The sequence below is a fragment of the Bubalus bubalis genome, chromosome 6 (genome assembly GCF_019923935.1).
Source record: "Bubalus bubalis isolate 160015118507 breed Murrah chromosome 6, NDDB_SH_1, whole genome shotgun sequence".
Classification (NCBI taxonomy): Eukaryota; Metazoa; Chordata; class Mammalia; order Artiodactyla; family Bovidae; genus Bubalus; species Bubalus bubalis.
Genome location: NC_059162.1, coordinates 92,960,571 through 92,983,379, shown reverse-complemented (window position 1 = coordinate 92,983,379; position 22,809 = coordinate 92,960,571). Strand labels below are relative to the sequence as shown.

The window sequence follows — 22,809 nt, the reverse complement described above, 5'->3', positions numbered from 1 at the left end:
CCACCATCACTTCCTATCTGGACCACTTCAGCAGCCTCATAACTCTCTCCCCACCTAAGTTCTTGCATCTCAGCCTGGCCACTGCACACTGTTTTAAGAATAAGCACAGATCAAACTATTTCACTTTCCTGTTGAATCATTTCAGTGAGTTCCTGAATTCCCTTCTTTGGCCTCCATGGTCTGGTCCCTGCCCAATTCTCCCCCCACTTACTGCACTCTAGTGACTGGTCCTGTTTTACTTTCTTTGAAACACAAACTGGAATCAAGATTGCCGGGAGAAATATCAATAGCCTCAGATATGCTGATGACACCACCCTTATGGCAGAAAGTGAAGAGGAACTCAAAAGCCTCTTGATAAAAGTGAAAGTGGAGAGTGAAAAAGTTGGCTTAAAGCTCAACATTCAGAAAACGAAGATCATGGCATCCGGTCCCACCACTTCATGGGAAATAGATGGGGAAACAGTGGAAACAGTATCAGACTTTATTTTTCTGGGCTCCAAAATCACTACAGATGGTGACTGCAGCCATGAAATTAAAGGACACTCACTCCTTGGAAGGAAAGTTATGACCAACCTAGATAGCATATTCAAAAGCAGAGGCATTACTTTGCCAACAAAGGTCCGTCTAGTCAAGGCTATGGTTTTTCCTGTGGTCATGTATGGATGGGAGAGTTGAACTGTGAAGAAAGCTGAGCGCCAAAGAATTGATGCTTTTGAACTGTGGTGTTGGAGAAGACTCTTGAGAGTCCCTTGGACTGCAAGGAGATCCAACCAGTCCATTCTGAAGATCAGCCCTGGGATTTCTTTGGAAGGAATGATGCTGAAGCTGAAACTCCAGTACTTTGGCCACCTCATGCAAAGAGTTGACTCATTGGAAAAGACTCTGATGCTGGGAGGGATTGGGGGCAGGAGGAGAAGGGGACGACAGAGGATGAGATGGCTGGATGGCATCACTGACTCGATGGACGTGAGTCTTGGTGAACTCCGGGAGTTGGTGATGGACATGGAGGCCTGGTGTGCTGCGATTCATGGGGTCGCAGAGTCGGACCCGACTGATCGACTGATCTGATCTGATCTGAACATTACAAACTCTTTTTTCTCTTTCAGAATATTTGCAGTTTCCTCGTTGAATGGCTAGCTCTTTTTCTTTATTTTATTGGGTCTTAGCTTAAATTCATTTGGTCAGAGACATCATTCCTTGACTGCTTTACCTAAAGTAGATTCCTGTTTTTGTTTGCTTTCTAATATTTTCAATTATTTTTGTGTGTTTATTTCTTTGTATTCTGGGAAAATATAAACTCAGTGAGGACTGGGACTGGGTCTGGCTTGTTTGCCTTTATACTCCCAGTGCCTCTAACAAGGCTTGGCATGTGGCAAGCAGCCATTAAATATGTATGAAATGACAGAAAGAAGGGAAGAGGAGGGAGAAATGGATGGGATCAGTGGGGAGAGAGAAAGAGAGAAGGAAGGAGAGAGGATAGAGAAATGAAAGGCTTTGCTTACTGAAAAGCTGCTACACTCTTTGACTCCTTCAGGTATATATTTCTTGTGTTTACTTGTCCCAGCCCAACCACAACCAGCGTGCTTGTGTTATTTCAGAGGAGTTAAAATCCTAAGGCGCCCTCATCTTCCACAGGTCTTTGAGTTTACTTCGGCCTCTAACACTTGAGCCTCTGCAGCCTGTAATCATTGCGGCTCTCATTTTTTAACCATGGGCCAGGATCTCTGCTAGTTACCTTCTGCACAGGATTCCATTTAATTCTGCAAAGTCATTGGCACTGACCACCTTCTTGCCTGCCTCCCTACAAGAGGTTGCACAGAGATGAAGTAGCTCGCTCAGCATCATATGGCTACCGAATGGAGGAGCCTTGGGATTCTAACCCAGGCCTTTGTACCTGTAGGGACTATGTTCCTTCTGCCATAACAGGTCATTTATCTGTAGTTGTTCCCTAAGTAACAAACAACCAATAGGCAGATGTTGTTAATTTCATGTCTTATAGCTAAAAAATAAATTTTCAGTCCAGCCTCTGCTTACTCCTCTTATACTCTGTTTAATCACCATCATCTCTTGCCTGGGGGACTGTAGCCTCTAAATTGGTCTCCCTGCCTCCCCACTTGCCCTTTTATAGTCCATTTTCCAGGTGGCAGTCAGATTTATTTTTTTAGACATGTAAATTGGATCGTGCTACTCTCCAGGTTATACCCTACAGTTCGCACAGTACTTAAAATAAAACCCGCACTCTGAACTATGATGTATAAAGCCCCTTGTTATCTTGCCCTGTGTGTTCCTGTGACCTTAGATCCTTCTCCTCTGCCCTGCTCCAGCCATGCTGGCCTTCTTATACTTCCTTTAACTGCCAAGCTAGTTTCTGTATCCCATTCTTTACACTGAAAACGTAGAACTGACTTTCCTGCCTAAATCTTTACATCAGTTCAGTTCAGTTCAGTCGCTCAGTCGTGTCCAACTCTTTGCGACCCCATGAATCACAGCACGCCAGGCCTCCCTGTCCATCACCAACTCCCAGAGTTCACTCAAACTCATGTCCATTGAGTCGGTGATGCCATCCAGCCATCATATCCTCTGTCGTCCCCTCTCCTCCTGCCCCCAATCCCTCCCAGCATCAGGGTCTTTTCCAATGAGTCAGCTCTTAGCATGAGGTGGCCAAAGTATTGGAGTTTCAGCTTTAGCACTGGTCCTTCCAATGAACACCCAGGACTGATCTCCTTTAGAATGGACCGGTTGGATCCCCTTGCAGTTCAAGAGACTCTCAACAGTCTTCTCCAACACCACAATTCAAAAGCATCAATTCTTCGGTGCTCAGCTTTCTTCACAGTCCAACTCTCACATCCATACATGACCACAGGAAAAACCATAGCCTTGACTAGATGAACCTTTGTTGGCAAAGTAATGCCTCTGCTTTTGAATATGCTATCTAGGTTGGTCATAACTTTCCTTCCAAGGAGTAAGTGTCTTTTAATTTCATGGCTACAGTCACCATCTGCAGTGATTTTGGAGCCCAGAAAAGTAAAATCTGACACTGTTTCCACTGTTTCCCCATCTATTTCCCATGAAGTGATGGGACCAGATGCCATGATCTTAGTTTTCTGAATGCTGAGCTTTAGCCAACTTTTTCACTCTCCTCTTTCACTTTCAAGAGGCTTTTGAGTTCCTCTTCACTTTCTGCCATAAGGGTGGTGTCATCTGCATATCTGAGGTTATTGATATTTCTCCCAGCAATCTTGATTCCAGCTTGTGCTTCTTCCAGCCCAGCGTTTCTCATGATGTACTCTGCATATAAGTTAAAAATAAGCAGGGTGACAATATACAGCCTTGACGTACTCCTTTTCCTGTTTGGCACCAGTCTGTTGTTCCATGTCCAGTTCTAACTGTTGCTTCTTGACCTGCATACAGGTTTCTCAAGAGTCAGGTCAGGTGGTCTGGTATTCCCATCTCTTTCAGAATTTCCCACAGTTCATTATGATCCACACTGTCAGAGACTTTGGCATAGTCAATAAAGCAGAAATAGATGTTTTTCTGGAACTCTCTTGCTTTTTCCATGATCCAGCAGATGTTGGCAATTTGATCTCTGGTTCCTCTGTCTTTTCTTTACATGGTGGGCTCATTTACAAAATTTAAGACCTAATTTAAATATTGCCTCCCCAGAGAGGAAGAAGCCACCCGACACACATAAATATACTTTGATTATATCCTCTTAACTTGCCTCATTTTCTTCATAGTAACTATATTCTTTATTTTTTTGCATGTTCATTGTCTCTCCCACTGGCATAAAAGCTTCATGAGGATAGGTTCATTGTTTTACCTTTTTTTCAGGACAGCGCCTACCACCTGGTGAGCAATCAGTATTTGTTGAAAAATGAAAAGAAAAGGTTAATTGTTTTATTGGCCTAAAAACAATTTCCTTTGGGTGAAAGTCCCAACATCTCTGTTAGAGTTTTTGAAAATTACTACATTTATACAGCATTTACTATATAAATGTTGGGGAAAAAAAAAAACAGTACCTAGTACCTATGTGGCTCCATGGATTGAAATCTATTATTTTCCTCAGTTCTTTTAGAACTCATCAAATTGAGGCTGCTCCAACCAGCTCTTCAGTTGATGGATTTAAGGCAAATCTTGTCTTTAAGGAGATTGAGAAGAAGCTTGAAGATGTAAGTACAATTTATGTAAAATACTACCAGGAGGACCGTGGGCTAGTGGAAGTGGATACAGATTTCAGGTGTTGCCATGAAGTGGTATAAGTTGAAAATTTATATCATATTGTCAAGTATTGAGTGTATCTTAGATTTCTCAGTGTCCGTTATGGCTTCCTTGTAATTCTGGTAAAAGTGCATTCAGAGATATGTAAATCTCCAGATTTGAGTTATATAAAGGGATTAAAATCTGTTTTGGTCTAATTTCCTTTTGGATTAAAAAGATCTTACTTAGAATCATTGAAGAGAATAATATTTAAAGGAGCCTTAAAGGCATCTAATATTAAAAGTCCTTTTAAAAAGAATTTTTTTGCATTTGAGTTTTTCAGAGTTTTCAAATCTGTTTTTCTTGTTGTAAAAATGAGCTCATCAAGAGAATTATACAGAAACATACAAATAAGAAAATTTTTTTAAAATTTTATTTTATTTAACTTCACAATATTGTATTGGTTTTGCCATATATCAAAATGAATCTGCCACAGGTATACATGTGTTCCCCACCCTGAACCCTCCTCCCTCCTCCCTCCCCATACCATCCCTCTGGGTCGTCCCAGTGCACCAGCCCCAAGCATCCAGTATCGTGCATCGAACCTGGACTGGCGACTCGTTTCATATATTATATTATACATATTTCAATGCCATTCTCCCAAATCATCCCACCCTCTCCCTCTCCCACAGAGTCCAAAAGACTGTTGTATATATCAGTGTCTCTTTTGCTGTCTCGTATACAGGGTTATTGCTACCATCTTTCTAAATTCCATATATATGCGTTAGTATACTGTATTGGTGTTTTTCTTTCTGGCTTACTTCACTCTGTATAATAGGCTCCAGTTTCATCCACCTCATTAGAACTGATTCAAATATATTCTTTTTAATGGCTGAGTAATACTCCATTGTGTATATGTACCACAGCTTTCTTATCCATTCATCTGCTGATGGACATCTAGGTTGCTTCCATGTCCTGGCTATTATAAAACAGTGCTGCGATGAACATTGGGGTACACGTGTCTCTTTCAATTCTGGTTTCCTCAGTGAGTATGCCCAGCAGTGGGATTGCTGGGTCATAAGGCAGTTCTATTTCCAGTTTTTTAAGGAATCTCCACACTGTTCTCCATAGTGGCTGTACTAGTTTGCATTCCCACCAACAGTGTAAGAGGGTTCCCTTTTCTCCACACCCTCTCCAGCATTTATTGCTTGTAGACTTTTGGATCGCAGCCATTCTGACTGGCGTGAAATGGTACCTCATAGTGGTTTTGATTTGCATTTCTCTGATAATGAGTGATGTTGAGCATCTCTTCATGTGTTTGTTAGCCATCTGTATGTCTTCTTTGGAGAAATGTCTGTTTAGTTCTTTGGCCCATTTTTTGATTGGGTCATTTATTTTTCTGGAGTTGAGCTGTAGCAGTTGCTTGTATATTTTTGAGATTAGTTGTTTGTCTGTTGCTTCATTTGCTATTATTTTCTCCCAGTCTGAAGGCTGTCTTTTCACCTTGCTTATAGTTTCCTTTGTTGTGCAGAAGCTTTTAAGGTTAATTAGGTCCCATTTGTTTATTTTTGCTTTTATTTCCAATATTCTGGGAGGTGGGTCATAGAGGATCCTGCTGTGATGTATATCAGAGAGTGTTTTGCCTATGTTCTCCTCTAGGAGTTTTATAGTTTCTGGTCTTATGTTTAGATCTTTAATCCATTTTGAGTTTATTTTTGTGTATGGTGTTAGAAAGTGTTCTAGTTTCATTCTTTTACAAGTGGTTGACCAGTTTTCCCAGCACCACTTGTTAAAGAGATTGTCTTTTCTCCATTGTATATTCTTGCCTCCTTTGTCAAAGATAAGGTGTCCATATGTGCGTAGATTTATCTCTGGGCTTTCTATTTTGTTCCATTGATCTATATTTCTGTCTTTGTGCCAGTACCATACTGTCTTGATGACTGTGGCTTTGTAGTAGAGCCTGAAGTCAGGCAGGTTAATTCCTCCAGTTCCATTCTTCTTTCTCAAGATCGCTTTGGCTATTCGAGGTTTTTTGTATTTCCATACAAATTGTGAAATTATTTGTTCTAGTTCTGTGAAGAATACCGTTGGTAGCTTGATAGGGATTGCATTGAATCTATAGATTGCTTTGGGTAGTATACTCATTTTCACTATATTGAGTCTTCCAATCCATGAACATGGTATATTTCTCCATCTATTAGTGTCCTCTTTGATTTCTTTCACCCGTGTTTTATAGTTTTCTATATATAGGTCTTTAGTTTCTTTAGGTAGATATATTCCTAAGTATTTTATTCTTTCCGTTGCAATGGTGAATGGAATTGTTTCCTTAATTTCTCTTTCTATTTTCTCATTATTAGTGTATAGGAATGCAAGGGATTTCTGTGTGTTGATTTTATATCCTGCAACTTTACTATATTCATTGATTAGTTCTAGTAATTTTCTGGTGGAGTCTTTAGGGTTTTCTATGTAGAGGATCATGTCATCTGCAAACAGTGAGAGTTTTACTTCTTCTTTTCCAATTTGGATTCCTTTTATTTCTTTTTCTGCTCTGATTGCTGTGGCCAAAACTTCCAAAACTATGTTGAATAGAAATGGTGAAAGTGGGCACCCTTGTCTTGTTCCTGACTTTAGAGGAAATGCTTTCACTTTTTCACCATTGAGGATAATGTTTGCTGTGGGTTCGTCATATATAGCTTTTATTATGTTGAGGTATGTTCCTTCTATTCCTGATTTCTGGAGAGTTTTTATCATAAATGGATGTTGAATTTTGTCAAAGGCTTTCTCTGCATCTATTGAGATAATCATATGGTTTTTATTTTTCAATTTGTTAATGTGGTGTATTACATTGATTGATTTGCGGATATTGAAGAATCCTTGCATCCCTGGGATAAAGCCCACTTGGTCATGGTGTATGATCTTTTTAATGTGTTGTTGGATTCTGATTGCTAGAATTTTGTTAAGGATTTTTGCAACTATGTTCATCAGTGATATTGGCCTGTAGTTTTCATTTTTTGTGGCATCTTTGTCAGGTTTTGGTATTAGGGTGATGGAGGCCTCATAGAATGAGTTTGGAAGTTTATCTTCCTCTGCAATTTTCTGGTAGAGTTTGAGTAGGATAGGTGTTAGCTCTTCTCTAAATTTTTGGTAGAATTCAGCTGTGAAGCCGTCTGGACCTGGGCTTTTGTTTGCTGGAAGATTTCTGATTACAGTTTCAATTTCCGTGCTTGTGATGGGTCTGTTAAGATTTTCTATTTCTTCCTGGTCCAGTTTTGGAAAGTTGTACTTTTCTAAGAATTTGTCCATTTCTTCCACGTTGTCCATTTTATTGGCATATAATTGCTGATAGTACTCTCTTACGATCCTTTGTATTTCTGTGTTGGCTGTTGTGATCTCTCCATTTTCATTTCTAATTTTATTGATTTGATTTTTCTCCCTTTGTTTCTTGATGAGTCTGGCTAATGGTTTGTCAATTTTATTTATCCTTTCAAAGAACCAGCTTTTGGCTTTGTTGATTTTTGCTATGGTCTCTTTTGTTTCTTTTGCATTTATTTCTGCCCTAATTTTTAAGATTTCTTTCCTTCTACTAGCCCTGGGGTTCTTCATTTCTTCCTTTTCTAGTTGCTTTAGGTGTAGAGTTAGATTATTTATTTGACTTTTTTCTTGTTTCTTGAGGTATGCCTGTATTGCTATGAACTTTCCCCTTAGGACTGCTTTTACCGTGTCCCACAGGTTTTGGGTTGTTGTGTTTTCATTTTCATTCGTTTCTATGCAAATTTTGATTTCTTTTTTTATTTCTTCTGTGATTTGTTGGTTATTCAGCAGCATGTTGTTCAGCCTCCATATGTTGGAATTTTTAGTAGTTTTTCTCCTGTAATTGAGATCTAATCTTACTGCATTGTGGTCAGAAAAGATGCTTGGAATGATTTCAATTTTTTTGAATTTACCAAGGCTAGATTTATGGCCCAGGATGTAATCTATCCTGAAGGTTCCATGTGTGCTTGAGAAAAAGGTGAAATTCATTGTTTTGGGATGAAATGTCCTATAGATATCAATTAGGTCTAACTGGTCTATTGTATTGTTTAAAATTTGTGTTTCCTTGTTAATTTTCTGTTTAGTTGATCTATCCATAGGTGTGAGTGGGGGTATTAAAGTCTCCCACTATTATTGTGTTATTGTTCATTTCTCCTTTCATACTTGTTAGTATTTGTCTTACATATTGTGGTACTCCTATGTTGGGTGCATATATATTTATAATTGTTATATCTTCTTCTTGGATTGATCCTTTGATCATTATGTGGTGACCTTCTTTGTCTCTTTTCACAGCTTTTGTTTTAAAGTCTATTTTATCCGATATGAGTATTGCTACTCCTGCTTTCTTTTGGTCCCTATTTGCATGGAAAATCTTTTTCCAGCCCTTCACTTTCAGTCTGTATGTGTCCCCTGTTTTGAGGTGGGTCTCTTGTAGACAACATATGTAGGGGTCTTGTTTTTGTATCCATTCAGCCAGTCTTTGTCTTTTGGTTGGGGCATTCAACCCATTTACGTTTAAGGTAATTATTGATAAGTGCGATCCCGTTGCCATTTACTTTATTGTTTTGGGTTCGAATTTATACACCCTTTTTGTGTTTCCTGTCTAGAGAATATCCTTTAGTATTTGTTGGAGGGCTGGTTTGGTGGTGCTGAATTCTCTCAGCTTTTGCTTGTCTGTAAAGCTTTTGATTTCTCCTTCATATTTGAATGAGATCCTTGCTGGGTACAATAATCTGGGCTGTAGGTTATTTTCTTTCATCACTTTAAGTATGTCTTGCCATTCCCTCCTGGCTTGGAGAGTTTCTATTGAAAGATCAGCTGTTATCCTTATGGGAATTCCCTTGTGTGTTATTAGTTGTTTTTCCCTTGCTGCTTTTAATATTGGTTCTTTGTGTTTGATCTTCGTTAATTTGATTACTATGTGTCTTGGGGTGTTTCGCCTTGGGTTTATCCTGTTTGGGACTCTCTGGGTTTCTTGGACTTGAGTGATTATTTCCTTCCCCATCTTAGGGAAGTTTTCAACTATTATCTCCTCAAGTATTTTCTCATGGTCTTTCTTTTTGTCTTCTTCTTCTGGGACCCCTATGATTCGAATGTTGTAGCATTTAATATTGTCCTGGAGGTCTCTGAGATTGTCCTCATTTCTTTTAATTCGTTTTTCTTTTTTCCTCTTTGATTCATTTATTTCTACCTTTCTATCTTCTAATTCACTAATCCTATCTTCTGCCTCTGTTATTCTACTATTTGTTGCTTCCAGAGTGTTTTTGATCTCATTTATTGCATTATTCATTGTATATTGACTCTTTTTTATTTCTTCTAGGTCCTTGTTAAACCTTTCTTGCATCTTCTCAATCCTTGTCTCCAGGCTATTTATCTGTGATTCCATTTTGATTTCAAGATTTTGTATCAATTTCACTATCATTATTCGAAATTCTTTCTCAGTCCTTGTTCTGTGCGCGGGCCTGGCGGTGTCTTAGGTTAGGGCTGGCTTTTTGTGTGGTAGATATCCCACAGTCTGGTTTGCTAGCCCAAATTATTTCGCTCAGATAGTGCTAGGGGTATTCAGGCCAGATCCTTACTCTAAGCAATGCAGCCCGTGCCACGCCTCCCTGCCCAGTCCCCGCTTGCTAATGGCGGATGCAGGCGTCTGTGCTGCTTCTCCACTGGGGGAGTTAGGGCTCATAATCTGTGGGTTTTAATTGTTTATTTATTTTTCCTCCCTGTTATGTTGCCCTCTGTGCTTCCAAGGCTCAGCACAGACTCGGCAGTGAGAATGTTTCCTGGTGTTTGGAAACTTCTCTCTTTTTAAGACTCCCTTTACGGGACGGAGGTCCATCCCTCCCTCTTTTGTCTCTTTTTTTGTCTTTTATATTTTTTCCTACCTCCTTTCGAAGACAATGGGTTGCTTTTCTGGGTGCCTGATGTCTCTGCAGGCATTCACAGGTTGTTTTGTGGAATTTACTCAGCGTTTAAATGTTCTTTTGATGAATTTGTGGGGGAGAAAGTGTTCTGCCTGTCCTATTCCTCCGCCATCTTAGCTCCTCCAAGAAAAATTTTAAATCTCCTGAAATGCCATTACTGAGAGCTCCCTAAAGTATTAACAGTGGTTGATATTCTTTCAGACATCTCTCTGTGTATGTGAATAAACAGTTTTGCACAACTAGGATCATACAGTACATGTTGAATTTTTAAATTTATTATATGCGGACCTATGTTTATGTACAGTAATTAGTTCTTGATAGATAATAATCATACTAAAGTAACCTAATAGTAACTCTTTCTCCAAAAAGAGAGTTGTTCCCTTGGGTAAAATTAGACATTTACTTCATTGTTTCATTAAAGACATCTTGGAATTTCATAATTGATTTTAATTTTACACATCTATGAAACTGACCAGTGGCTGAAATAAAAAGATTCAAAATATTTAACGTGTGCAGTTCACTCATGTTAGAGGCACAGTGTGAAAACAGACATTGTGCATATCTCGCAACTCCCTTATTGTAACACAGAGGATTTCTTAACATCTTAAGGTGATTGTGCTGTGGGTGTGATTGCACTAAATAGCTAATGTGAATGACATGTCTTGACAAAATACCCTACATTTCTAGAATTTTTGTAACGATCATCAGTCTTCTTGAGGTAGAGATGGCCAGGGTTGACTGTTTCCAGCAGGCAGGGACTGGCCCAGCAGCTTGCAGACCTGTTCTGCCACCATTTTGCAAGGATACACCTGCATTGGTCTACCTGTTGTTTTATAACCAGCTTCTTATTTCTTGATAGTATGTTCCCTACCCATAAATATAAACCCTTACCATGAGTTTTAATGACCCCATAGTATATGTTTGATTATAAATATCATACTCTATTTAACTAGCCTCTAATGATGAACATCAGGTTGTATTTAAGTCTTGCAAAAAATAAAGGTATAATAAATTTCCATTTGCACTCATATTTAGGTACTTAATGCCATGATACATATTGCCAGACTATCCACCAAAAAGAGGGTATTAATTTACAGACTCAATGATAGTTCATGAGATTGACTGTTTTTTCTTCACCCTATCTCCAGTGCTTTGTTGACTGGTTTTTTAAAAAAACCTTTCCCAAGAGTAGAAAAGTATATCTGCTTATTGTTTTTGAAATTTCTTTCATTACAGGTATCCACTAAAATGAAGTTGAACTTGCTAAGGCCTGAAAAAAATTTTTTTAATGACACCAATATTTGCCTGCAGAGTAGCCCATAGGATAGTTAACTTCTGCCAGGTTGTCCCATTTTTTAACATTATTCTGTCCAAAAAAAAAGTTCAGAGAGTATTTGATATGGCTGTATGTCAGCCATTGAGTACTTCATTATTGGGATTAACAAAACAGTGGTGTTTTTATTTCACAGTGTTCTTTTAACTTTGCACATGTTTGCCTCTTGCTCCCATTTTAATTCTTCTCCCTCTGTAACCTCTCTTGTGTCGACCTTGTCCCCTTATTTTTTCTCTCCTTCTCACGATTGTCAGTTTTCTAAATGTTTGCCACGCCAGAAAATGAAAGTATTGGAATCTTTTGTTAATTCATGCATTTTCTTCATTGGGAAAAAAGAAATCTGGCAAGAGATTTTATTTCCACTTTTGTCTTTGTTAGCAGTACCCTATTGCCCTTCTTTGAATTCTGTCTTAATTTTTTGTTCCTGTTCAGTTTACCGCAGGACCTACTCCTTGACCTTTTGCTACTCAAAAAGAATTACTTTTCTTCAAGTACTGGAGGCACTTAGAACTATTTGTAATCTCCAGTTTCGCAAAAGATGTGTAGTTTCTTTACCCTTTTAACTCTCTCCTTGTCCATTTCCTTACCCTATCTCACTCCCTCTTCAATTGAAAATGTCTTATTGGTTAAAGGATTTGATTTTATAAGAGGATCAGTTGGTTCTCAAAAGTAACAGCAGATGCAAAGTTAATCTACATCTGTCTTAAAGAAGTGGGAGGAGTTTCTAAGTATTGGGGTAGTTTCTAAACATTTGCTGTGTTTTCCTGCTCTAACTTGGCGTCTGCCATAACTATTCCTGAGGCATTGTGCAAGCAGATGTCATAGATGTAGCTGTTCATGGGCCGTTGGCTCCAGAGGAGGCCTGGCTCTTTGGGTGGCCCAGACACCAGCATTACTAATCTATTTTCTAGGTTACCTCTGCAGAACCTTGAAGGACAAAAGATTTTAAGGAATGTGGAAAAGACTTTGAACTTTCTTTTAATTTATGCATGGTGACAGAAACTACTTTTATAGGCTAAAGTTTGAAAGTATTGAGGTAACCACCTGCCGGGGTCCAGCCCCGGCTGATCCAGGGTATTCGAAGTGGGGACGGCGTCGGCGAGGATCAGGATACAATAGCTTCAATTAGATATTAATTAAAGATATAAAGAGTAATAGAATGAGGATAGCTCAGTAGGAAAATTCAGTGGAGAAAAGAGGCTGAGTAGCTTGGTTTACGCAGGAGAGCAATAAAACTTCAAGACAAGAAGCTTGCAGCACTTACGTAGGCCGCAGGCGTCCTTCCATTCTCCCAAAGGAGAGGAAACACTGAGGCCTCCCCGGTCGGATCTTAGAAGCCCAGGCAAAATTAGTAAGCGTGGCGGGTTCCGCGCTCCAGATGGAGACTCAGCCAGAGAGAGAGAGAGAATGACATGGGGAGACCAGTATTTCGAGAAACTGATCCCAATTCTTTATTTTCCATGGTCTACTTTTATACACTGAGATGTTATACAAAAGTCACGTGGGGTCAGCAGTCCTGACTTTTATCAAAGTCAGGTGCTTCATACAAATGTATACAGAGGTCTTAGGGGTGTTACATCATCTTCTGGCCAGGGGGCCTGCTGACAATTTATGACCCTCTCCTTGTGACAGCGGTCAGTCAACCAGGACACTTATTTCTCCAGGGGTGATTATTCTTAAAACAGACGCCACCCAAATAAAGTTACATTCCTATAGGGTGAGGGTGTAGTGGGTTTTAGTTAAGGAAAGAATTTACTTAGCCTAAGGTCTAACATGATTAATATCAAAGGTTAATACTTATTTCTTCTATATATTCATTAATGTGTGTAAGGGCAGGGGATATGGAGACTTAGCAACAAACATTGGCTCAACAAATGAAAAACCCTTCACCAATACAATTTCTAATCAGCCCATTATACTTATACTAATAGTTTTCTAACTTTTCTAAGGAACCTGTTTTTAGAAGGTTTAAAGCATCTTGTGCCTCTCACGGTTGGGAGGCTGTGATCAATCACATGTGGCCGGACAAGCCTGTCAGTCAGGCTAGAGAACCTTCAGAGGAGTTTGTAGGTTGAAACACTCCTGTCACGCCCAGGAATTATTATTAACTGGAGCTCTAAGTTAACTCCTTCTCCGAAAGAGGTGGTGGGGGACAGCCCCCCGTAAAGTCAGAGATGTAGGGGAGAGCACAAAGTAGTAAAGTAGGCAGGCTCTGGTTATGGGGGTAGATGCTCGAGGGTTTCCAGGGGAACTCCTGAGGCTCAATCCCGCCTTTGCATATGTCGAGCCTCCTTCCTCATGACCTTTGCCACGGGCGGAGTGCCTCACTCTGGCCCCCAACAACCTTACCTTTGCCATATGATAGCAAATGGAAAGAGCATTGAATTTGAAGTTAAACCGACCTGAATTTGAGTTCTGGTTGTATTACTTACTTGTCATATGTTACCTCCCCTCAGGAAACATTAGAGTTTAGTGGCAAGACAGACATGGAAAAAATTTCCTAGGAAAAAAAAGAAAACGGCTTTGACAAGAAACATGAGTGTGGGTTATGTGCAAAGGGCTATCAGAGTGTCCAATAGAGACAGAAAAGCCTTTCCAGAGGAGTTAGCATGTGAACTGAGGACTTGACTTGGTGAAGTTGGGTAGGAATGGAGAAAAGGAAGAGGTGAGTGAACTCGGGCAGGGCATAAGTAAGGGCACAGAAGCACGTGTGTTCATGGCATTCAAAATGGTCAGAACGAAAAAGCCCTGAGGAGGATGAAAAAGGGGCTGAAGGTAAAAGCATTACCTTCCTGTTACGAAGACTCTAGAATGATATGTAAAGACAGGCGTTATCCTGTGGGCTGTGGGGAGCCATCTAAATTCAAATCTGAAAGTGATAATTCTGTTAGTGTTAGGTGGGTTTGTATTAGGTGGATTAGTTGGCGGCAGGATAGAGAATAGTCTAAAGGGTTCTTAACCGTTCAGAACCCTAGTTGTTGTTTCTGCCTAATGAGCTAATATGAATACCTGTCCAGTTACTTACAGGGTTTTATGAAAATTAAATAATGTATATAAAAGCACTAAAAAAAAAAAGCAGTTGAAAACTTTATAGCCGCCCAAAGATTGTTATTGTTGTTAATAATTTTTCCTAAAGTTAGCTTAAAAATAGTTTGAGATCTTTTAAGGGAACCAAAATAAGAGAATTTCTCTCCTTCACTTTAAAAAAATCTGACAGTCATTTTGGTTTCTTGATTTAACTAGAAAATGTTGGTAGTTGGTCTCAGGACACTCACATGTGAGATTTGCCTCCATGGAGGTTGAAATAAGTAGGCCTAGACTCAATAATTTTAGAATAGCTTCTTTGGAATCCTAAGACCCATGGTTGATTCCAGATAGGTTCAGGTTTATTATCTGTGTCCAGGAAAAAGATCGACACACCCACTAGGATGACTAAAATAAAAAAGACAGAAGTGCTGATGAGGATGTGCAGAAATTGGAACCTTCCTTTGTTGCTGGTAGGATGTAACATGGTACGGCCACTTTAGAAAACAGTTTGCTAGTTCCTCAAAAAGTTACACATCACCCTAAAATAACATAAATTTTAACTTCTAAATGTAAACCTAAGAGGAATTAGAGCCTATCGATGTCCATGTGGAAACCTGGACATAGATGTCCATAGCAGCATTACTGATAATAGTTAAAAAGGGGAAACAGCTGCCCATTGATGAATGGCTAAACAAAATGTACTGCCTGCAAACAATGGAATGTTACTTGGTCATGAAAAAGAATTAATTTCTGATACATGCTGCAGCATGGATGAACCTTAAAAGCATTATGATAAGTGAAAGAAGCTAGTCACAAAAGATCATATATTGTGTAATTCTGTTAACAGAAGGTAGATAAGTGGTTGGCAGGGGTTGGTGGAAAGAGAGAATGGTGAGGTAGAGGGTAACTGGTAATGGGTGTTGGCTTCTTTTGGGGGTGATGAGAATGTTTTAAAGTTAGATACTGGTGTTGGTTGCACAACTTTGAATATACTAAAACACCACTAAACTATATACTTTAACAGGATAAATTTTATGGTATATAAATTATATCTCAGTGATTTTGTTATAAAAAGCAAGGCACAACAAGAACTTAGGTCAGTATCTCTGTCTACATAGAAACAGAGGTGAGTACCTAGTAATAATTATTTGAGTATTTCAGGTAGTTAGCACAGTGCCTGAGCATAGTAAACACTGAAATCTTTGTTAGAAGAACAAATATTATGTTCTTCTAACCAAAAGAAAGACTCTGGGATATAAATTATTGCAGGGATGTAAGGCTAAAAAAAAAAAAAGTAGGAAGTAAAAGCTATTAGAAATTGTAAGAAGACTCAAAAGGTAGTCAATTCTAAAATAAATATAAAAAGATCAATATATTTTCTATATATTTGCAATAATTCAGTAAAAATATAATTAAAAACATATTACTAACAAAAACAATATAACTAAGAATAAACTTAGCAAGAAATGTACAAGAGCTTATATGGGGGGAAATGACAGAATATTGCCAAGGGACATCAAGGAAAACTTGAAGATAGAACATATTCATGAATGGGAGGACTTAATATTATAAGGTAATTATTCTCCATCAAACAGATCCATGTATTTTATGTAACCCTGTTTAAATCCAACAGCATTTTGGGACGAAAAACTAACTAAATGATTATAATGTACATCTAGAAGAAAAAAAAGGTTCAAACAAATCCAAGAATAGTGAAGAATATTTGGAGGATTATGGAAATGTTTGGATTCCCGGTAGCTCAGATGATGAGGAATCCTCCTGCAATGCAGGAAACTCAGGTTTGATCCTTGGGTCAGGAAGATTCCCCTGGAGAAGGAAATGGCAACCCACTCTAGTATTCTTTCTTGAAGAATCCCAGGGACAGAGGAGCCTATTGGGCTGCAGTCTATTGGGTTGCAAAGAATCAGACACGACTGAGTGACTAACACACACACACATGGAAATTTACTATATTAAAGAGTAAAGTCGATTTATAAAGCTATAATACTGGCACAGAAATAGCAGACAGATCATAGAGTGAAATAATGGGAAAAAATACTAACATTTATTGAGCAGTTACTCTGTGTTTTGTGGGTATTTAAGTATTGTACAACTTTATGAGGATAGCTGCTATTATTAACTCTGTTTCACAGAAAAGAAGACAGAATGAGAGAGGCTTATTAACTTGCTCAGGGTTACATAAGTACATGGCAGAGCAAGAATTCAAACTTAAGCTGTTTCAAATTTATTGTTATTAATTAGCAAAGTTGAATTCTTGGAGTTTAACTTTATATAAATGAGTTTATATAAAAATATTTAGATACAAGAATGTTATTTACAGTGTTGTTTTAAGAGCCAGAAATTAGGACTAACCTAAATATCAAGCAACAGCTGTGCTGTGCTGAGTCGCTCAGTCATGCCCGTTTCTCTGCAACCCCATGGACTGTAGCCCGCCAGGCTCCTCTGTCCATGGGTATTCTCTAGGCAAAAATACTAGAGTGGGTTGTCATGTCCTCCTCCAGGGACCTTTCTAACCCAGGGATCAAACCCAGGTCTCCCACATTGCAGGTGGTTTCTTTACCAGCTGAGCCACCAGGGAAGCCCATGAGTACTGGAGTGGGTAGCCTATCCCTTCTCCAAGGGATCTTCCCAACCCAGGAATTGAACCAGGGTCTCCTGCATTACAGGTGGATTCTTAACCAGCTAGCCACCGGGGAAGCCCATCAAGCAACAGAGAATAAAGTATAGTGAATTTCTACAATTAAAGACTATGTATAGTCATTTAAAATTATGTAGAAGAATTCTTAATGACACAGTAGTAAGGATAGATATATTAAACTGAAAGGTGGATTACAAAACAGTATAGTATACACTGTGATCCCATTTAAAAAGTATATATGCAGAGAAAAAAAGATAGAGGGGATTTATATCAACATGTTATTTTCTTGAGTGGTGATGAAATTGTGAATGATTTCTATTTTCTTTTTCTTTATCAATATTTTCTATTTTTCTGCAGTATGATATATTTAATTGCAATGAAGTTATTGTGTCTATGTGCTTTTTCAGGGGGAGGTGTGTGAGTTATTCACCCTGACAGCTGGCTTAGGGTGTCCTCTGTGCTCCCCTTCATCATAGAGATCATAGTGTGTTATCATTTACCCTTCTAACTCTGTAGAGCCTGAAACAAAGTTTGGGGACAGTCACGGTTTCAGTCAGTCAGTATTTCAGTAAGAAAAGGGGAAACAGAGTGGGAATGAAGGGAAGAGGGGAGGAGAAAGGAAACCACCCTACAGAGATATGGATCTGAGGTTATTTTTTCAGCCTCATTCCCCAAGATCCAAAAGTAGGTGGTGGATGGGATATTATATAATTCTTTATAGTAATCCAGAAAATGAGTTGAACCACTTATCTTTAAATTCTGATTGTGGAACACCAAACATATATGTGAAGAAATTTACCTGCTAGAAAAAAAGAGGGGATAGGGTTCCTATGTTTTGAGAGGCCAGAGTGAATCTTTCAGAAATTATTGAGACAAATGAAGCCTATTTCAATAGAAAGTGCTGCTGTGCCACCCACTCCCCAATTCCCCCGCTCTTCCACCAGTTGTATCCAGAAAGACATTTTCATCAGAAGATCTGGCAGATGAGGGAGTTGCTGCCTGGTTACCTTTTGGATTTTCTGGGTAAAAGATCCTAAGGGAGCCTGGGGACTGCCTGCTGCCCAGCAGCTCATGTCATATATCTGCTTAAACATTTAATTTGGGGGCAAAGCCAGAGGAATGAACTTAATATAACTCGGTATTATTTTTCTTTCCAGGAAGGAGAGCAGTTTGTGAAGAAAATCGGTGGTATTTTTGCCTTTAAGGTGAAGGATGGCCCTGGGGGTAAAGAAGCCACCTGGGTGGTGGACGTGAAGAATGGCAAAGGATCAGTGCTCCCTAACTCAGGTCAGTGCAGTGATGACTTCATTGATTAAGCATTGACAAGTTCACAAAGGAAAATGGGGGCCTGCTTTGGTGTCCCCCAAAGGAGTGGCTTTAGAGTTATAGAACCTTGTCAAGGACTGGGGAATCTTTGGGACTAGGAATAGGTCCTAGGTTTTCTCCCAAAGATTGAGAGGCTCCATCACGGTTGCTAGCATTAGGCTTTGGCATTAGACAAGCTTGGGTTTAGAGTCCTGGTCCTGCCACTCACAGATTCTGGCCTTAAATTATTTCACTCCGAGCTTTTTTTTTAAATTTGTAAATGGAAATAATAAATGGTTCCTATTTCATAGGATTTGTGTGGGGATTAAGAGAATTGTCTGCTAATTAACCTGTGAAGTACATGGGTCAGTGTATGGCTACATGTCCTCAAAAGACCTGTCTATACTCACTATCTCCACTTCCTGTCATCTCAGTGTTTCTTGAACCTACTTCAGTCAGTCTTTGTCAACTCATCATTATTCCAAAACTGTTCTTGTCAAGGTCACAAGTAACCACCATATTGTTAACTTCAGTGGTTAGTTCCCAGTTCTTATAATATTACTCTTCTAGGCTTTCTTCCTACCTACTGGGTGTTCCCTCTTGGCCTCTCCCTGTTTTTTCCTTATCTCTCAGTGTATAAATGTTGGTGTGCTCTAAGGCTCAGTTCTATCTACATTCACTGCCTGGGGCTCTCATCTAATCTCATGCTTTTCAAACCGTCTCTACACTGATGACTCCCAGATCTCTTAGTGTGAACTCAGACATTGAACTCCAAGGTGTATATCCAGCTGCTTAACTAACAGATTTACTTGGATACTTACTAAGTATCCACTGATATTCCATTTTGATAAATTTCCCCTTTGTTTAACCAGTTCCTCCATCTAAAATCCTTGAAGTCATGCTTGGCTCTTCTTCTTTTTTTAATTGAAGTATCATTGACTTACAGTGTTGTTCCAGTCTATGCTGTACATACCATGTAATTGGCCCTAGTCTCTTTCTTACTACATCTTCCTCACTTTGCTCCAGTCACAGTGGCGTCCTTGCTGTGGCTTGAATGTAAGGTATTCCCAGTTCAGGAACTTTCTACTGCCTGGGATCATCATCCTTCAGATATCCTCATGACTGGTCCTTGCATTTGCTTTGGATTTTTGCCCAAATGTCACCTTCTCAGTGAGCGTTTCCCCAGCCACACTTCTAAATCATACCTCATTATCATTCCCTATTGTCCTTTTCTGCCTTACTTTGATTTATAGCACTTTCCTCCATCTGATATACTGTATCTTATTTATTTGCTTATTGTACATCCCCCCCTTGAGTTGTAAGCTACGTGAAGGCAGAGCTTTTGCCTCTTAGGTTCACTGCTGCATTCATAGTGCCTAGAACAATATCTGATACCTGGTAGGCCTTCAATAAAATAGATAATAAAAATGAACAGCAGAATGAATGAGTGATGCTTAGTAAGCATTCAGTAAATGGTAGCTGTATTGTATGTTATGTTTCTCTCTTTGGAGAGAACCTGGTGCAATTGAGAGAGGTGATCGAGGGACACTAGCTTTTTTGAAAAAAATGAAAATCAGAGCTGTGTTTTAGAGGATGAAGCTGCTGCATTAGACCTGATGAATTAGAAAGGAAGAAATCAGAGGCAGAGAGCGCAATTAGGAGAATGGATGATACCACCATCTAAGTAAGCAAAAAGGATAGCTTGAGTGTTGGCAGTGAGAAAAGTGTTAGGTGGAGTCACCAGGTCACCAGGAGTGTTTGGGGTGCAATTGATGGTACCTGGACTGTGAAGGAGGAAGAGTTCTGTCAATACTCATAGGGTTATTAAGATCAAATAAAGTCCAGGTGTGTGAAGCTCTCAGCATAGAGAGAGCTCAGTAAGTGCTGGTATAGTAACAGCAGCAGCAGCACTTTATTTCCTAAAGTCACTAGGAGTCCTTTCTTGGAATATTAGGATCTAATCCAGCTATAAATCAAGTCCAGCTATCTCAATTTGTCAACTTTTTTTTCTCCCTGCTCTTTGATGTTATCTATCTACAAGAGAATGGGATTTTCTAAATTGTAAATACCTTAATGTTTTTTAAAACACAATAGTATTAATATTATTAGTTTTCTACAAAAAATTAAATACTTAGATTTACACTTAAAAAACATGTACAGAATCTATATGCTGAAAATTATAAAACATTAACAAAGGAAATCAAAGAAAACCTAACTGAATGGAGGGAAATAGCATATTCTTAGATTGGAAGACTCAGTTGAATAAAGGTGTCACTTCTCAAATTCATCTATGTACTAAATACAATTTCTACCAAAATTCCAGCAAGACTTTTCTTAGTCATGCTGCTGCTGCTAAGTCACTTCAGTCGTGTCCGACTCTGTGCGACCCCATAGACGGCAGCCCACCAGGCTCCCCCGTCCCTGAGATTCTCCAGGCAAGAACACTGGAGTGGGTTGCCATTTTCTTAGTCATAGACAAGCTTATTTAAAAATTTATATGGAAAATCATAGGCCCTACTACTACTACTACTACTAAGTCACTTCAGTCGTGTCCGACTCTGTGCAACCCCATAGACAGCAGCCCACCAGGCTCCCCTGTCCCTGGGATTCTCCAGGCAAGAACACTAGAGTGGGTTGCCATTTCCTTCTCCAATGCATGAAAGTGAAAAGTGAAAGTGAAGTCGCTCAGTCATATCTGACTCTTAGTGACCCCATGGACTGCAGCCTACCAGGCTCCTCCATCCATGGGATTTTCCAGGCAAGAGTACTGGAGTGGGGTGCCATTAGCTTAAAAATCATTACAAAAAATAAAGTGGGGAGAATTACTCTACCTGGTATTAAGGCTACCTGGTGTACAATATTATTTTTTATTATTGGAGTGTACTCATTTTATACTACCATATCAGTTGCTGCTATGTAGCAAAGTGAATCAGCCTTATGTAAACATGTTAGTGTTAGTTGCTCAGTTGTGTCTGACTCTGTGACCCCATGGACTATATAGTCTACCAGACTCTTCTGTCCGTGGAATTCTCCAGGCAGGAATACTGGAGTGGATTGCCATTCCCTTCTCCAGGGGATCTTCCCAACCCAGGAATTGAACTCGGGTGTCCCACATTGCAGGCAGATTCTTTAGCATCTGAGCCACCAGGGAAGCCCTATAATGTATACATACATCCCTTCTTTTTTGAATTTTCAGACATTTAGGTCACCACAGGGCACAGAGTAGAGGTCTCTGTGCTACAGTAGATTCTCATTAGTTATCTATTTTATACATAGTAATGTGTATATGTTAATCCCAATCTCTCAATCCATCCCACCCCTCCCCCCCATAAATACCTTAATTTTTAAGACTTTAGACTTTTTCTTATGTAATGAGAAAATTTTGTTACAGCCAAAGATGAAATGGCTGTTAAATCACAGTCCTTTTAAGAGTTACCCCTGCATTCTAAGACATACAAAAATTTTTAATTTCCAACATTGTTTTAGTTAATAATATGGGCATCATATGCTTTAATAGTTTATTCCCATCCTAGTCCGTTTGAGTTGCTGTATTGAACATACCACAGCCTGGGCGGCTAATAAACAACAGGAATTTCTGTCATAGTTCTGGTGACTGGAAGTCCAAGATCAGGACATTGCTATGGTCACATTTAGTGAGGCCCTTCTTCCTGGTTCATAGCCAGTGCTTTCTTACTGTGGGCTCACATCATGGAAGGGCTCAGGGTCTCTCTGAAGCCTCTTGATAAGGCATAAATCCCATTCATAAGGGCTCTACCCTCATGACCCTTGGAGGCCCTCCATACTAATACTATAGCATCAAGCATTAGGATTTCAACATACGAGTTTTGGGAGGATACAGACATTCAGACCACAGCAACTGCTATGTTGTTGTTGTTGTTGTTTAATTAAGGCAAAGATTAGCTAACTGTTGGGCCATAATTTGATATTATTACTGTTATCAGTTGTAGTGCTATTAGAGTACTGTTATTATACTGATTACCTAAAACACTGACTGCTGAAAATTTTAATTTCTTGGTGAATTTTTCCTTTTACACTTGAAACTTCTCATTTGTCCAGAGTAGACATGGCTGCTTTTGCAAGAAGAATTTAGAGTCTTTGTGATATGGCATTTTTGCCATTATATTTTGATGATAGTATTAAAATTATTATTTTAAAAACTTTGTTTTTATATAAGTAATACATAATCAAGTGTAAAAAATTTGGAAAAGATAGAGAAATAAAATGAAAAAATTACTCTCCTATAATCTTACCATCTATATCAAGAGTTGACAGATGATGGCCTGTGGGGCAAATTCATCCCGCCACCTCATTTTTTG

At 39.1% G+C, this 22,809-nt stretch overlaps 1 protein-coding gene across 5 annotated transcripts in view; it reads left to right on the top strand.

The window, feature by feature from the left end:
- Positions 1 to 22,809, top strand: part of SCP2 (sterol carrier protein 2) — a 201,899-nt gene that overhangs the window by 88,141 nt on the left and 90,949 nt on the right. For 3 of the 5 annotated variants that reach the window (XM_006063802.4, XM_025288718.3, XM_006063803.4), the window contains 2 exons: positions 4,067 to 4,169; positions 18,325 to 18,454. In XM_006063802.4, the coding sequence (XP_006063864.1) occupies positions 4,067 to 4,169; positions 18,325 to 18,454 (233 nt within the window). The remainder of the gene's footprint in view (positions 1 to 4,066; positions 4,170 to 18,324; positions 18,455 to 22,809) is intronic. The other 2 variants (XM_044945007.1, XR_006551909.1) reach the window with 1 other exon arrangement.